The sequence below is a fragment of the Hippichthys cyanospilos genome, chromosome 1 (assembly GCF_059441005.1).
Source record: "Hippichthys cyanospilos isolate Australia breed blue-spotted pipefish chromosome 1, RoL_Hcya_1.0, whole genome shotgun sequence".
Lineage (NCBI taxonomy): Eukaryota > Metazoa > Chordata > Actinopteri > Syngnathiformes > Syngnathidae > Hippichthys > Hippichthys cyanospilos.
Window position 1 is genome coordinate 9,687,501 of NC_142369.1, and position 17,556 is coordinate 9,705,056.

The 17,556-nt window shown below is 40.9% G+C and overlaps 2 protein-coding genes across 3 annotated transcripts in view; both read left to right on the plus strand.

The window, feature by feature from the left end:
- LOC148429035 (far upstream element-binding protein 3-like) overlaps nt 1-7,602 on the plus strand; it is a 13,246-nt gene extending 5,644 nt beyond the window's left edge. The window contains exons 7-18 of the mRNA XM_088428015.1: nt 379-541; nt 627-725; nt 1,788-1,889; nt 1,975-2,077; nt 2,153-2,253; nt 2,911-3,049; nt 3,128-3,288; nt 3,423-3,490; nt 3,551-3,636; nt 4,598-4,669; nt 4,829-4,926; nt 5,560-7,602. Coding sequence (XP_088284141.1) covers nt 379-541; nt 627-725; nt 1,788-1,889; nt 1,975-2,077; nt 2,153-2,253; nt 2,911-3,049; nt 3,128-3,288; nt 3,423-3,490; nt 3,551-3,636; nt 4,598-4,669; nt 4,829-4,926; nt 5,560-5,568 — 1,201 coding nt within the window. The 3' untranslated portion in view covers nt 5,569-7,602. The remainder of the gene's footprint in view (nt 1-378; nt 542-626; nt 726-1,787; nt 1,890-1,974; nt 2,078-2,152; nt 2,254-2,910; nt 3,050-3,127; nt 3,289-3,422; nt 3,491-3,550; nt 3,637-4,597; nt 4,670-4,828; nt 4,927-5,559) is intronic.
- A 36-nt stretch (nt 7,603-7,638) lies between these two features.
- Nucleotides 7,639-17,410, plus strand: LOC148429036 (PR domain zinc finger protein 12-like). Of its 2 annotated transcripts, XM_088428204.1 has the most exons (9): nt 7,639-8,013; nt 8,152-8,184; nt 8,256-8,299; nt 10,831-11,113; nt 12,001-12,066; nt 13,101-13,225; nt 14,222-14,377; nt 14,570-14,684; nt 15,401-17,410. In XM_088428204.1, exons 4-9 carry the CDS (start codon nt 10,840-10,842, stop codon nt 15,868-15,870), a joined length of 1,206 nt encoding a protein of 401 aa, XP_088284330.1. In that variant the 5' UTR covers nt 7,639-8,013; nt 8,152-8,184; nt 8,256-8,299; nt 10,831-10,839; the 3' UTR covers nt 15,871-17,410. The 2 variants fall into 2 exon arrangements, with proteins under 2 accessions (XP_088284330.1, XP_088284320.1); XM_088428194.1 differs by lacking the exons at nt 8,152-8,184; nt 8,256-8,299 and having other exon boundaries at nt 7,654-7,745; nt 10,873-11,113.
- Nucleotides 17,411-17,556: the final 146 nt, after the last annotated feature.

Here is a 17,556-nt window from a genome sequence, read left to right on the forward strand (position 1 = left end):
CACAAAAGAAACAGGTAAAGCTTACTTTATCGGTTCATTCCCCATCTACGAATCCCAATCTCAATTTTGATCCATATATAAGGCGCACCCGATTATAAGGCGCAGCATTAGCTTTTTAAAAAAATTAAGGCTTTTAGGTGCGCTTTATAGTGCGGAAAATACGGTAATTGCATATTTGTGTGTGTGTTTGAGTGTTTATTCCATGTATGTTTGTGTGCGAATGCACTGTGTGTGTACATGTGTGTTAATTGTGTTTTTTTGTGTTTGTGCATCTGTTTATATGTACACAAATGTGTTTGAATATATGTAAATGTGGTTTGTGTATGTATCTGTATGTGCATTTGTGTTTATATGTACTGTGCGTGTGTGTGCGCGCAGGCAGGCAAAGCGGCTCCTGGTTCAAATCGTGGACCGCTGCAGGAACGGTCCCGGTTTCCACAGCGACGGGGAGGGTGGTGCTCTGGTACAAGAGATGTTGATCCCGGCCAGCAAAGTTGGGCTCGTGATTGGCCGAGGAGGAGAAACTATCAAACAGCTACAGGTGTGAATGTCATAAGCTTCGTGATTCTTCTCCATCCAGAAAACAAGATGTTACGTGTTGACGTTTTTTTGTGTGCGCTTTTCAGGAGCGTGCGGGCGTCAAGATGATGATGATCCAGGATGGTCCCATGCCCACGGGAGCAGATAAACCTCTCCGCATCTCCGGAGACCCATACAAAGTTCAGGTGCAAAAAAACTAAAAAACTACCAAAAACGAATCCATCCATCTTCTGGAGTCGCTTATCCTCACTAGTGTCGCAGGCTTGCTGGTGCCTATCCCAGCTGACTTCGTGCAGTGTAGGGGGGGGAACACCCTCAACTGCTTGCCAGACAATTGCATCGCACACAGAGACCAACAACCATTCATGCACCCAATCACAACTAGGGACAATTTAGTATGTCCAATATACCTGCTTTGCATGTTTTTGAAATATGGGAGGAAGCCGGAGTGCTGGAGAAAACACACGTGGGCCTGGCGTGAACATGTGGAGAACATGCAGACTACACACATGAAGTCCAGAGTGAGGTGGATTTAAGCTCGGGTCCCTGAATTGTGAGGCGGTCATGCTAAGCACTGTTCCTATAAACTTTGGACATACACATCTCGTACCTATTGGCATGTTTTATTCAGAAACTCTTAAAAGATCATCATCTGTTAAAATTCTGACTTGTTTGCCAAAAAATTCTGTCACAAGTGACATTATGTATATGTAATGAAGCTTGATAAAATAAAGGCATACAACATTTAGCAAAGGAGTATCTATCATACAATTTAGCAACAAGTAGCTTCATGTTCCATTCAATTTACTTTTAATTTAAAAAAAACAAACAAACCCTTTTTCTATTATGACAACCTTCACAAGCATTCCTTCAAAATAATAGTGCAGATACAGCACAAAACAAATATAAAGTGCACAGTGAATTTGAATTCACAGTTAACACCAATTTGATGGAAACCCTGAACTATCTGGGTGAAATTATGGCTCTGAAGTGACCGAAACAAATTGAAGAGAGTCGGGTCAGTTTTCACAGTAAAAGGGTTTTAAAATAAAATATCTTTCAGACTCAGATAACACATAAAATGGAAATAATTATTTCGGTAGGTACAGAAAATCTCAATGTCAATCTCAACTGATGGTTTGGGACCCCTGGTTTATAGTCCTGAAAATTCTTGAACATCTTTTCTAGTCTCATATCTAGGACTTTGGTTATAGCGTGTTCTCATTTCAAGTTGTGTCGCCTTGCAGGCGGCGAAGGAGCTGGTGCTGGAGGTGATTCGGGAAAAGGACGGCGACTTCCGGGCAGGACGCGGCGACTTCTCCACCCGGCCAGGAGGAGCCAGCCTAGATGTGCGTTCTGCTGAAAATAAACACACCCCGCCCACAACATGCCTTTTTGGGAAGCCTAACCAAGGCATTTGTTACTCCCTCACAGGTTCCCGTTCCAAGATTCGCGGTTGGCATCGTCATCGGCCGCAACGGCGAAATGATCAAGAAGATCCAGAATGACGCCGGAGTGCGGATCCAGTTCAAAACAGGTATGGCGTCCCGGATTGAGCGGATTCCCGCCAGAGGCTTTGGAGAGCTAAAGTCTCCCTGTTTTCCTCCCGCAGACGACGGTATCAGTCCAGAGCGCGTTGCCATGGTGATGGGCCAGCCCGAACGCTGTCAGCACGCGCTGCATCTCATCAACGAACTCATCCAGACTGCGCAGGTAATCGGGCAGCGGAAAAAAAAAGGGGAAATGGAATTACTATGAAATGTTAATAGATGAATAAACCTATGTAAAAAAAAAAAAAAAAAAAAAAAACATGTAAAACAGCATTTTCCAAGAGCCAGAAAGTAAAAAGCGAAAAAGAAACGCATCGGAAGATCAAGAGGAGGAACAAAACAGAAATGTTGAAGCTAAACAAACACTCAAAATAAAAAGTGGACTTTTCTCTCAAAATGGATCAAGCTATATCAATGATTGCATTATGAAGAAGATGGCGGATGCTACATGTAACTTCATTCTATTATAGTGATACATTTTATGATGACATTTGTTCATATCAGGCAACTTTGGTGGAAAAGTGGTTTGCATGTCTGCCTCACAGTTCAGGAACCCGAGTTCAAATCCAAATGGCTCCGGCCATCCTGTGTGGAGTTTACATGTTCTCTCCAGGAACTCCGGCTTTCCCCCACATTCCAAAAACATGCATGGCAGATGTATTGGACACTCTAATTTGTCCTTAGGTGCGATTGGGTGCTTGAGTGGTTGTTCGTTTCTGTATCCCATTCGATGGGCTGGCAACCAGTACAGAACTTCATCGAATGTTCGATTTATTGCCCAGTCCTACTCTTTAACCTGTTTGTGAACCGTTGCTTTCAGGAGCGCGACGGCTTCGGCTCGGCGCTGAGGGGCAGCCGAGCGAGAGGCCGCGGGGATTGGACCATGGGTTCCCCCGGACCCCTGCAGGAGGTCACCTACACCATCCCCGCAGACAAGTGCGGCCTGGTCATCGGCAAAGGTAAGACGCCCGCCCGCTATCTTTGCTGGGTCGTTTCGGCACACGGAAAGTCAGCGTCAAGTGTTTGCTCTCACACAGGCGGAGAAACCATCAAGAGCATCAACCAGCAGTCAGGCGCCCACGTGGAGCTCCAGAGAAATCCCCCGCCCTCCACTGACCCCAATGCCCGTGTCTTCACCATCCGGGGCTCGGTGCAGCAGATGGAGCACGCGCGCCAGCTCATCGACGACAAGATTGGGGTAAAGCACTCCGACAGCACGCATTTGTAGGAAATATATTGGCATTGACATTTTCAATTCTTTAACCACCAACACGTAAATGATTAAATCATCATTTAAGCATGATGCTAATGGTGGTCGTGCTTTGTCTTCAGGGTTCTGGCATCATGAGTAACGGAGGATTCGGTTTCAGCCCCTTCACTCAAGGCCCCACCCACCAGAAGTAGGTCACCATGGCAACGTAGGTGAGAGGAAGTCTTGTGACTTGCGCGTTTGTTTTCAGCTGCGGTGGTGCTCAGACCTTCTTGACGGGCGTGTGGGGGAACACCTACCAGACCAGCTGGCAAAACGCCGCGCAGCAGGACCCTGGTAACACACACAAAACCCTTACAACCACACGCACACTCTTACTCTTTCACACACATACACAACAGACATGCTCACACATTACTAACCCACACATGGGGCCACACACACTTTTCACACACACGCACAGAGATGCACGTTGCTTACTAACCATTCACACTCAGACATGCACACAAGTACACTCGCACAACGTACTTTAACACGGAATAAAGTATACACATGCATGACACATTACAGCTGACACACAGACAACAACAGACACACTTGGGCACAATGTACATTCACACACAAGCATGCAATTGCTACTCACACAAACACTCTTGTATCATTTCTCATGCAAACACAATACAATCACACAAATGCACGGCACTCTCATGCAATGTAGATTCATGCACACACAACAGACACATGCACATGCTTGCACTCACACTCTGTTACACACAACATACACACACACATAATGTATTCTCACACAGTGTACAAATGCACAACATATTCTGATATAGTAAAACCACACATAAACTCACACTTCATCTTTCCAACATTTTCACTTTCTACAACACACACACGCACATACACAGTATATTCACACACATTCTTTACAAACTCAGACTCAGTTTTGCGCACTTTTTCAAACACAAACACGATATAAGCACACAAACACAACATGTGCACTTTCACAGAGGAAATACACACAACACTCGCACACAATGTACACTCGCACACAATGTACATTCTTACACACACTTTTGTTACTAACGTGTATTTGTGTGCCTGCCCGGATGCACAATCTACCGAGCTCTTACACTCACAGACAGTGTACAAACGCACGTGCATGACACACATGTTCAAAAAGACCTACAAACACACTATTTGTCTCGTCACAGGCCAAAGAGTCATTTGGACCCGCCTTCCGATCATATGATTGACAGTTGTCCTCATCTATGTGTGTACGTGTGTGCAGGTCAGCAGAGTCAGCCTGCAAGTGTGATGAGCGACTACAGCAAAGCATGGGAGGACTACTATAAGAAGCAAAGTACTTTGGCCTTTGTTGCGTTATGCTAATGTGTTAAAAAGATCTGCAGATTAATACTCTTATTTCTATCTGATTTTTTTCCAGTGTAATCAATAGCGCCGCGGGAACCTGGGTGATGTGTGTGACCTTTGCGTGACATGTGTTTGTGTGTCTGCTCAGGTCAGTCGTCCCAGCAGAGTTCGCTGCCCGACTACACGGCGGCGCTGGCTGAGTATTACCGTCAGCAGCCGTACCTGTGGAACCCCGCCCAGATTCAGGTAGCGCACGGGAAGTGGTATCATGGAATAGACCCCGCCTTCATTGGCGTGGCCAAATACAAAATCAAAGTCTTTGTTAGACGTTACCCCATCAATCTATGTGAAAGCCAATATTGAGTGATTAGGGAGCAGGAAATGCGTTAGGGATTGCCAAGGCCCAACAGTTATTTCGACGAGTTTGACTAGGTTATTTTGTAGTCCTTGATAGTAGTTCACTCTAGAGTGGAGGGGCAGAATGAATTGATTGACAACTACTCAATTTTCAAATTATTTGTCATAATCATTTAGATACATTTTTTTAAATCCAAATACTCAATTTCAGCTTGTAGATTGTAAATAATGTGCGATTTCTGTTATTTTCCATGGCAGACCTGATTATCCTTGAGTTCAATCAAAACATTCGCGTTTGCTTTGGCAAACAATTATCAATATATATTTATATATTTTTTTCAATGTTATGGACAAATCCAGTAATTTAATATTGGTTGAATAACTGAATAAGACGATGGAAATCAAAACGTTTTATAGCCGATTGATCAAAAGAATCATTAGTTACAGCCCTGTACTAGTTGATAGATAGAGCCGACACTTCTTGTTTATGGATTTCATGATGATGTCATTTCCTGTCTGCAGGATCACTAAGAGCCCCCTCCCACACTCTCGGATGCCACGCCTCCTCCCAGCCTTTCTTTTGTAGAGCAAATTAACGGAAACAGGAAGTGCTCTTCTGGTTTTAATCTGCAATGTGTTGGACCTCCCTTTTTTTTTTTTTTTTTTTTTAATCCAACCCTGGCGTGGACCCATTTGAACAAAGTTCACTTCACCTCCTATTATCTTTTTCTTTTCACCACGTGATGCCTAGCAGTCTTGAGGAAGATGATGAAGATGTTCATGATGATTGTCTATTGTATTTTAAGCATGCTGCGGATTGTTTTTTTTTGTTTTTTTTTCAGTTTGGATGTTTTAATGGCGTTGGACAGAAACAGGACATTTGAATTTGACAGGCATCTTTTTGTATGAAACTGTCAATCATTTTATTTCCTCAGTCTCAATTTTGGACATTCTAACGATAAAAAGGACCATTTTTAGTCCTTGAATTTTAAATTTGTCTTTTCCTGTGGTCAAGCACAGGGCGATGCAGCGGAATCCAAGCTAGCGTGTTAACTTTCGGAAATTTAGATTTATGCCCATTGTGTGCGCGTGCGTGCAAGTGTAGCTGTTGCTGGCTAAAGTGCTAGCGGTCTGTCACATTGTTTTGAGGCATTTGCATCAAATCAAAAACATTTGTTTCGCGGAACAGTAAATCACAAATGGTTCCGTTCATCAAACGAGCACTCGCGTCGGTACTGTTGCGCTGTAATGTTTGTTGTTTAGCTTTTTTTGTCACCTAGCCTTAACGGATGGGAGGCGCTAGCATGCTGCTAACGTAGATTTACATTTGGTTAGACCAGAGAGATTTTTTTTCAATGAAACTGTCAATCATGTTATTTCTTTGTTGGCCATTATGAACCTGCTGTCGATAGAGATGGCATGCTGATTGTTTTTTTTTGTTTGTTTGTTTTTTTTTGTCCTTTTGTTCGATTCGTTTTTTTAAATTTTATTTTAAGATGCGTCTAATGATCCTCTATTCATCTTTTCTGTGGTCGACGTTGTAGTGTTGGTGGGTGGCCCCGATCTAGCACGCTAGCACTCAAACTTTCGGTTAATGGTTAAAGTGCTAGTGGTCTGTCACTTTTTTTGTGTGTATGGGGGGGGATAATAAGTTTCCATGAAATCACATGTTGATAATATTAATTCACTCTCACATTGTTTATAATCTTGTTTTATTCACCGCGGTCGTTTTTTGTTCTCACTTAGCCTTAGTGAAAGGAGTGTACTAGCGTGCTGCTAGCATAGCATAGTTGGACCACAGGTGTTTTGTCAAGTGCGTGTGTGACAGTGATGATGATGATGATGGATGATGAAGAGTTCGGTTCAGGGGTCTATTTAAATTCATTTATGAATATTTGGTTTAGTAAAGGTAATATGCTACATGTACATGTTGTCACTTCAACATTAATTTTGTTTGGTTTACAGTGATTAGGGAGTATTTGAGTAATCGTTTTAACCTGAGAGTGAATGATATATTCTGCTATATATATATTAAAAAAAAATGCCATTGTAGTGCTTCAGTAATGCATTGGGAATTGAAATTCACTCATGCCCTATCTACTGAATCACGCCATTTTTATGTGTATTCACCTTGAAAATGAGCTAATATGCTAATGTTATGTACACATGTCATCGCTTCCAAAGGATATTTTTTTTAAAGGGGGGGGGGGGGGGTTGAGCTGCCAGCAAGGAGAAGTTCTTCTCAAGACTGCTATGCTAAATGCTAAAGCTAACATCTCTTGGCCTCACAAGCTAGTGCGCGGCTCGTTAGCCCATTAGCCTGGTCAGCGACTGAGGCCAAGAGACACATCGATGGGGAAGAAGCACCCGCCCCCCATTTCAGTTCTTCCAAACTGCGCCAGACATTTTTCGTTTTGTTTTTCTGTGGTTTTTCTAATGGTTGTCCGAACGTAACCTTTGGACTTTTCTAGTAGATTCTATGGACTGACGGGTGAGGAAGACGAAGGTGAACATGATTATGATGATGTAACCATGAGGGCTAATAAACAGGCTCCTTCTTCCTGACTTCCTGTCTTAATGATCACTTCCGCCGGCGGCCATCTTGTTCACCCCATACACAGCAGACATTAATAATGGATCCCTTATTTTTTATTTATTCATTCATGTTCCAGATGGCCTTACTGATGATGCCATCACTCATTAAGCATGTATGTATGCGGTTCGAAGATGTGTCATGTAAGTGTCAGTGCGTGTCGTGTTTGACTGAAATGGTGCACGTGTCATTTGTGTGTAGTGTTTATGTTACCATAAGTGCTTGTGAGCCATTCCGTCCAAATCCTGATGTTTAGAATACTCGTTTGTGTATGTCTTCGTATGGGTGTGTGTGTCCTCATACTGAGTGTGTATCATGTTGCCGCGGCGGTGAAGTCAGTCCCTGCGGTTGAGTCTCCCGGCTCTCATGACCAGCTTTTAATGGTGAGTGCGTGCGCTCGTGGTCGTTAAGTACAGTAAAGTGGTCTGTAAGTACAGTTGAACTCAGAATGTGTATGCGTGATGAATATTTAATGAGCTGCGGGTGTATATTCATTAAATGTCCTTCTGTCTTTTCCACAGGAAGTCACGTGACCTGTGATGTCACATGAGAAGGTGATGAACAGAACGATAACGCCAATGCGTCTTGCATCAAAGTTTGATTTAAGGTGGTGATGTCATCACAGGACGAGTTGCCCCGTCCAATCAGTGCAGTGAGCGATTTGCGTCTGTAAGCAATTAATTTTCATTTATGGTCATCTATTTGCATTCATTCCGCATTCACGTTTCTTCACATCTACATCTGCTAAGTTACAGTATTTCACATCCATACTATATTTGCTTGGATATACAATTTACTAAACCTAAAATTCGTAAAGTACACTGTAATCTAAAAGGGCTAGATTTGGTTCCATTCCAAACAGTAAAAAAAAAAAAAAAAAAGTTTTGAATTTACTTTACTTAATTTACTTAATATAATTTACTTACTACTCAAATGAATGTTTTTAAAATTTTTTTTACCTCATCTTTACTTTGCTTCTTTAGGGACCAAATCTTTTTATTATATATATATATATATATATATATATATATATATATATATATATATATATATATATATATATATATATATATGAGTAGATTACAACTCCTTTTGCACTATTTGGGAAAAAGGCTAACAATTCTTAATTATAAATAAAGATTTGCGCACCTAAAAATGATTAACAAAGTCTTCCACTTTGGGATGGCATTATAAAGATCTGTGCTCAAAAAGAAATAATGAACTTGACTTTATATAATGTTTTCAAATGTAATGGAAGTGGCATAACGACAGTTTTTTAGGATAATGAAATTGAAGAGTTTTTATGCACTTACACCATATTTTCCTGAAATATTGATGTAACGTTAAGGATTTTTGCTTGAATGCTCCTTTAAAATGCAATCTAAAACCTCCAGTTCCCCCTGAAGTGCCTTCACATACCCCCATTTGAGTGCCATTATTTTAAAGTAATAATTACTCTAAGCAATTTACTCTGTATGTCCATTTTCGGTTGAAGATAATAGTTACTATTACATAAATCGGAACTCACTCACTCTGCTCTTCTTTTTTTTTATCCTTTCTCTCACACACTCTCACACTGACTGTATGGATTTGAATCCATGCACACACTACTTAGTGAAAGCGCTATTGCACAACCTCGAAGCCTCAGCAACAAACAAAGGGTCAATGGTATGACTTATTTGTCTTGTGTGTCTCATTGTGACTGGTTGTCTTTTTCTTCTTGAGACGTCGGTGATTGTTGTGGGTGGCTTACAGGAATACTAGACAGCTAGCACAGCGTGGGCACCGCACTGCCTTTTATTCTTCATCTTCATCTTCTTGTGTTGTTTGTGTGCCAAACACCTGCCCCCCCCCTGTCCCCCTCGTCCCGACTTCCAGCAGGCTAAGTGCTCTGTTGTCATCAGATAAGGACACAAGGACAACACACACACATGCTTGTCCTGCTAACGAGGTGGCCGTAGATAGTTCAAGCACGTAAAACATGTAAAAGCCCCTGATTTATTCACTCAACAGCACACATTAACATTAGCGCAACATTATGATGGCATTAGGACAATCTTATTCCAGATTTAGGACAGCATATGTTGTCTATAGATATTCCAAAACATTCCGAGAGAGATCTGCTAACTCAACATTAATTCAGTTAAACATTAGGCCAGTATGAGTCTACTTTCAGCCTGCAATTATTCCAATATGATTTCAGATTTGGTCTAATGTGATTCTATAATGAATCCAAGTATTATTCCAGTGTTGTTTCAGTGTCACCCAACATTTGTCCAGGATGATATGATGATGTTTTCTATTATTCACAATTTTGTCTATAGGGTTATTCCAGAATATTCTTTTCACTCTTAATTCGTTATTCCAAGATTATTCCAAGGTTATTATGGAAATTGTTCTGCATTATTGCAATGTGTTCCCATAAATATGAAAATGCTATTCCAGCATTATTTCATGTTTAATACTACAATTATAACTCCAAATTTATACAACACCATTCTAAGAGGTACCCCAATGTTATGAAAAAAATAGTACAATTCTTCAACAGCTACTGAAATATTCTGAATTATGTTTTCAATTTTTATCAGTGTTATTCCGGAATTCAAATCCATCCAAGTGTTCCGTCTCAATTCTTGCGTTATTCCTGTCGTTTCACTCTTATCTCCTCGTAATTTCCAATGTCCAACCATGCAATTCCATTTATATTATAGTTGTTATTATTACAACATTCCAGAATGATTCCAATCCCACAAAAAACACACGTTTTTTTTCCAAACATGCACATATACGCAAACACACTGACAAACTGACACACAAAATCTACACTAACGTTGAAACGTGACTAGAACAGTTATAGACACGCGCACACACACTTTTTAGAGCACACATTGAAACACCGCCCTTCTTTCCAGACGCGCACACACAGAAATTGAGACATGGGCGCACTCCTCCCTCACACGCGCACGCACGTGTGTATAAAAGGTGGCGCGTGTCAGGCTCGCGCTTCATTTCTCTTTCCTCATCTTCAACTTGTCTTCCAAAGTCCTCAAATCAACAGCAACACCTCTGTCTTGTTTCCCTGGCTGCAACCAAAGCCGTTTGACGATCTTTTCCACATTTCGTTAGTTTTTGTTTGTTTTTAGTTTTTTTTTTATTTATCTCAGTACTTGCTTGTGTTGACCTTGCAACGTTGGCACGAGCTTCCCGCCATGGGCTCGGTGCTTCCCGCCACTTCTCCGCAGCTCCTGCCGGCATCCTCGTCTTCCTCCGGGCGGAAGTGGTGCCCGCCGAGGCCTCCAGCTCCCGCGGTCCTGTCGGAAGTTATTACGTCGGACGTGGTGCACAGCTTCCTGTACGGACGCTGGAGGCGGGTGCACGGCGAGCAGCAGCTGACCCACGAGGCCGTCGCCGCCGCGGCGAGTGCAGGCGCGAGCCCCAGAACCGCTTTCACTGCTGAGGTGCTTGCGCAGTCCTTCTCCGGAGGTCGGTCAATCACGAATTATTATTATTGTTATTATTATTGCGTCACCTTCTTCCGTTTCAGTCATCCGCACAACGTCCCGTTTCCTTATCTTGCAGTCGTAATTACAACAAATATTCAATTAAGTGTTTGCTATATTACAAAATGAATTGTTCCAAATATTATAAATTGATTTCAACGTCATTATTGAAAAAGAAACGTATTTGAACCATTTTTTTTAAAGGAAAGGGTTTTTAATTTTTTTTTAAAAATATTAATTGGAACATTAATTTTTAGTAAAGGGTATTTTAAAATGTTTTCATCATGACGTGTTTTAAAGACAATTTTGAACTCGTTAAAGTGATAACAGCAAAGCTCATCTTGAAGAGATGAACAACGTTTTTTTCACGGAGAGGATATTTTAATTCCCTGCTGGCAAATCATCTAGCTGATTTCCTAATCGCAATCAACAATTTATTTGAGAAATAATTAATTTCATTAGTTTTAATGGCGTAGGCCTAATTATATTTCCATTTTGCGCTTTGAGGCGCAACCGAAAGCTCAAAGACGATCTTGTATTTTTTATGGGCAACTTTTGCGGCCTTTTGGCGCCTTGTTTACCAACTCGCGGACTTTAAACGTATTTTTTAAGGTGATTTACTTGTGAAATTATTTTTTTTTTCTCTTGATTTCGTTCCTTTCGATTCGAGCGACTTGAAATGTGGCAACATTTTGTTCCCTTTCCGATTTTCTTTTTCGTTAGCCGCACAGCAAGCTACTCAAAAGTGCTAATTGCTTGAACTGGAAATTTCATGCGTCATTTTAACGTTCTTTTTAAACGGCTGAGGCAAATGAATATGCACCCATAATACATAAAAAAATATATATGTTGATGTATGTGTGTGTGCAGAAGTTCAGAAGTTGTCCAGTTTAGTTCTTCCCAGCGAAGTGATCATCGCTCAAAGTTCTGTCCCAGGTAAAACACACAAGACGGTCATCTAAATTGTCCCAGAATATCACAGAGGAAGTGTCTTTTTCATTTAATATTGAATGTAAATTCCCAAATGATTGAGGATTCTGTCGAGCCACTGTCTTGAAAACGCATGGAATTAATTTTCACGCTTAAAAATTGAAAGCGACTCTGTCTGTCTCACACATTGTACAACTCTAGTTACGCCATCATAGCAAACAAAAAAAAACAATAAAGTAACAGGTCGAAGCGTTCAAAAAATAAAAATACATTTTTAGCAATAAAACGGCTAAACCGAAGAAAAACCAAGAGGAAAGTTTGAATTGTAAAATTTCCCGGGCGTTTTTTTTTGTGCTTATTTCTATTGAACTTGTGCGTAACAATCTGTTTTAAAATGAAGCCAGGAAAAAACACACACACGAACTCAGCGCACACTCACACAATACTGTACTCCTATTTCTTCAAAAAAAAAAAACGAAAACAAAACTTATTTTTACAGCCAAGAAAAAAACAAGACAAAATGAGGAAAATTCACAAGACTATAATCATGCAACAAAAAAATCGTGTTATTTGCAACTCCAGCATGATGCAATTAGAAAAAAGACCCCTGAGCTTAAATACAGAGAAAAACTGTATCCCATGCATACAAGTTTGAAAAAAAAAGGCCACAATAAAAACTCCAGACCAAAACTGTTTTAAAAAGATTCAAAACACACTTGATCTTACAAACATGCAGGAATAGTCCAAACCTGTAAAGGAAGGACCTCATTTTCCTGAAAAGAACGAGTTAGTTGTTTTGCTGACCTTTAAAATATTAGCGATTTTCACTGCAATAATTGGAGGATGACACTTTTCCTGCAGGACAATCAAGACTTGAGAAAAAAATAGTATTTATTTTGATTTTGTCTTTTTATCTTAAGCTGTTTAATAAGTAAGGATGTAGCCATTAATTAAAAAAAAAAAAGGTTCGGAGATTGAAGGACGATTGAAAGCATGAGTTTTGTGTGTGTGTGTATGTGTGTGTGTGTGCGCGCGTGCAGGAGAAGGATTGGGAATCTTTTCCAAGACTTGGATCAAAGCCGGAACTGAGATGGGTCCATTTACTGGTCGCCTAGTTTCTCCACAACACATTGACTTCTACAAAAACAACAACCTCATGTGGGAGGTATACAAACCAACACACAACCTCTTTGTTTGCGGTTTTTATACCTGTTTTTTGTACTTGGGTGTAATTCCAATTTTGGTCACTAGATGGTTGAACACTAATTTGAAAAGTAAAGCTTGAGCAAGCATAGTTTGACTGCACAGTTCAAACATTAAGCCCTTGCTTGAATTGAGGAAAATAAAAACATTTAAGTTTATTGATTACATTTCAAGAATAGAAAAGAAATACTTTACTCCACCTCCAGGATCCACGTACTGTATGGAGTAATGAGAACCTCCTGAGAACAAACTTTACTGGCTGCATACTGTAATTGGGGTGTATTATCTCTCGTGATTTACAGAAGTCGCGTTTGCATTACACATTACGCGACTTTTTTTCTCCTCTTGATAGACTTTGCTTTCATTTGTTCATTTTTCTGACACTGACAATCTAATTAGCCGTCAGAGATACACAGTAGCTTGATTATAAGAGAAGAAATACAATTTCATTCTAATAATTTAATCAATAATAATAATACTAAACCTGGGCCCTTTTTAACATTAAAAAAAGAAAAAAGCGATTTAATTCCACTTTCAACAACTTAATTATTTTTTTACAGCGTTTATACGGGTTACATCTTAATCTGAAACTGAAAAAAATAACCAAGTGCATCCAAGTTTCTGAAACTTAAAAAAAAAAAAAAAAAAAAAAATGATGAAACCCTTTACTTTATTGCAATCACACTTCACATGTCAAAAACAAAGCCTTTTGGGGGTCATCCGCACGCCCCTGGCATCACCATGCCCCCCCAAAACATGATCATAAATTGTGTCGTTTTTGGACAAAAGATCAGAACATAATGTGAAAACGCTGCGGAAAGATCAATGTATTCTAGTAGGTTAACTTAGCGAGTAGCAACGCAAGGTGGCCGCCGTTTGCTTGATAACTCAGAAACCCAGGCTATTATAGTTGTTCGTTCGCAGCAGTTTGACCGTAGCGATTTTGTACACGTATTAGGTGTTCAACGGCGACGGCGGTGTGCGTTTCTTTGTGGACGCCAGTCAGGAAGAGCAACGCAGCTGGATGACGTACATCAAATGCGCTCGCAATGAACATGAGCAGAACCTGGAAGTGGTACAGCTCGGAACCGCCATCTTCTACAAGGCGCTGCAGGTAATGGGCACTTAGACTCATCCCTTGCGTGGTGTCTCCTCTTATCAACTTTAATTCTTCAAATTCATTTTGTGCAAGAATAAGGATGATGACAAAGGTTTATTACAGCGAAGCAATGAGTTACTTGATTAAATAGACAATATCTTTTAAAATTGTTTATTTGATTGCTTACGACCCTATGTTTTCGTGAAGACCATCCCCCCGGACCAGGAGCTGCTTGTTTGGTATGGAAATTCCCACAATACCTTTCTGGGAATTCCTGGAATTCCAGGTGGCGACGAGGAGCAGGCAAAGAAAAGCAAAAGTGGTAAGCAAAATGTTAGCATGGCAATGATTAGTGGTTGAAATAATGTCATCAATTTTTATTCGAGTTCATTCGTAGAATAGCCACGCATACCGATTAGCCTAGCAAATGAAAATAGCTGCGAGTGTAATATCGTTTTTCCAGTCTGGGATATTAGCTGCATTGTACTTAGCAACTTTCACAGATTTTTCATGCGCAAATCGTCATAAAATGCTAACATTGTGCTACTAAGGTTAATAAAGTAAATATTAGCATTATTGTGTTAGCATTAGCAGTGTATTGTTAGTGTTCTAGTATTACTAACTGTAAAGGAGTAAGCGCTGAATAGTATTATCATTTCTAAGATTTATTACTTCACTAAGCAGACAAAAATAGCTGCTAGCATACTTGAGTGTGCTAAAATTGTGGCATGAGCAGCTTTGCACGCTAGCGACTCATCACTCCTCCTATCAACATTATTTGCGTGTCTTATGCAAGTATTCGCTATTGCTCAGTGGGACATAGATCTGACAGTCATATGAATAGGAGTGTAAAGAATGCCCATGTTTTCTTGATGTGGAAGCCAGGGGGAATGACAAAGGCCCCAGAATGGAACCCTGTGGAACACCGTGCATCGACATTACACGATTCGGAGGAGGCAAAGACTTAGCTGCTAGCGTGACTGAATTCCAGTAGAATTATGGTCATATGCAGGTTTTGTTTTCTAATTGTTGTTTTAGATGATTTCCACAGCTGCGAAAGCTCGACATCGTCGTCCTCGTCCTCGTCAGGGTCTTCGGGGTCGGGGGGTCTTGGCCGCATGCGCTGCGTCATCTGCCACCGCGGCTTCAACTCTCGCAGCAACCTGCGCTCGCACATGCGCATCCACACGCTGGACAAGCCCTTCGTGTGTCGCTTCTGCAACCGCCGCTTCAGCCAGTCGTCGACGCTGCGCAACCACGTGCGTCTGCACACGGGCGAGCGGCCGTACAAGTGCCACGTGTGCCAGTCGGCTTACTCGCAGCTAGCGGGTCTGCGCGCCCATCAGAAGAGCGCCAGGCACCGCCCGGCCACCGGAAACGGAATCGGATCTGGAGTGGGCACAGGAACCGCCGGTCCTGGAAGGGCGCTACTGCTGGTCCGCGACCAGCACTCCCCTCCACCGCATCCCGCTTCCCTGGTCCACCACATTCCCGCCATGGTGCTCTAGATGGGAAATTAGCTTCTAATGAGCTAGTTGCTAACATTAGCATCTGCAAGCAAAAGTGTCATAAAAGTACGGATGGATGTCGGCTTTTGCAGCTCTAGGGGTAGCGTAGCAGCGGCTGTGGTGTGTTAGCTTCACATGCTCATGTTTTATTTTTTGTTTTTATCGTGTTGTATGTGAGACAGGAAGTTGGCTCGTTTCCTTCATTAGCGTGCTGGCATGCTTAGAGTTTTGTACAGAGTTGTGCGCAGAAATTTCGCAAATAGCAAGCTGTTGCTACCAAAAGAATCCAAATGAAACCAAGCCATTATTTGAAGAATTGAAAGTAAATCCATTCCCAACCTAAATAATCAAAATCAAATTGAAACGTTGCCAAAGAATCAAAATATATCAAGTAAAACATCAAAAACAAATGGACTTTTAACACTAACACATTAGACCTGAAATTAATGGCAACCAAAACTAAATCTTAATAAAGAAAGTAAAGAGAGTATGGAAAAAAAAGACCAAATTGATCTCCGTTTGACTTCTCTGGCGTGTTCTACCTGTTGCTTTCTGATCTGAATCAAATATTCTCCATGATTTCACGGTTATAAATTCTAGTTTTGCGTAAACCCCCTTCACATCCATGGCAAGACTTGTGGCGCAAATCTCATGAACAGGAAATAGCACAGAACAACACTACCCCCGCCTGGGCAAGTTAGTGTACTACAACAGTACGCTTCATTTTGAAAAACTTGCTCACGCACACATTGGCAACCTGTTCGATTATGTGGTTCTTCATTTGTTCAAAATATTTTGACATTGTTCAGATACACACACACACACACACACACGACTGCCGCTATAAGGAAGAAAAATAAAAGGTCATAACACTGATTTTATAGGTAATATATTTTCATAGCAGCAGCCGGCGATTTAGTGTTGCATGCTGTGTTTGCGTTAGCCTAGTTAGCATGCTCGCAACAGGAAATATAGGAGTTAAATGTCAAATTCAGGCTTTTTATGGACCAGTATTTTTATCATTTTTTTATTATTTTGCTAACATGGTATAAGTGAGTTTACCCTCAGCTTCTGCTGCTCTTTACGTGACAAAAAGTCACCAAGTGCATAAACTTCTTGAGCTAACATGCTGAATTTATATGTACAGTATATGCTCTTAAAGTGATATCACATTTAGCGTCTGATGCTTTGTAACAAAAAATCCTGCTACCTTGTTGTAATCTAATGCTAAAAATATAGCAAATACAAGTGCATATGCTGCTAAATATTACATTGAGCTTCTGATGGGGTATCTTTGACGATGTTACTACACAGTGTTTGTTGTCGCAACATGCTAACAGGGAGTGTGCCGAGAAAGTGACTGACCACATAGCAACCGAGAACAGGAGGAGCAGCACTCACATGCTTGTGCTGGGACCTAATTTTCGAAATGTTGGAGAAACGTTCGGAAATGTCTTGTATCCAGATGATTGTGATTAATCATCATGACCGCTGTCTTCACATGACTTAATGTAATTAATAAATGTAATTTGGGCAAAAATCGTCATTTCAGAATTGTCTCTCAAAAAGGATTGACAATTATTCTAAGATTTGTGCTTAAAGGGCATGACAGAGAGCCCAATCTCCATCATCCAATCACAAATAATTGACGGGTAAAAGAAAGCTAAACATTTAAAGGGGAAGTCA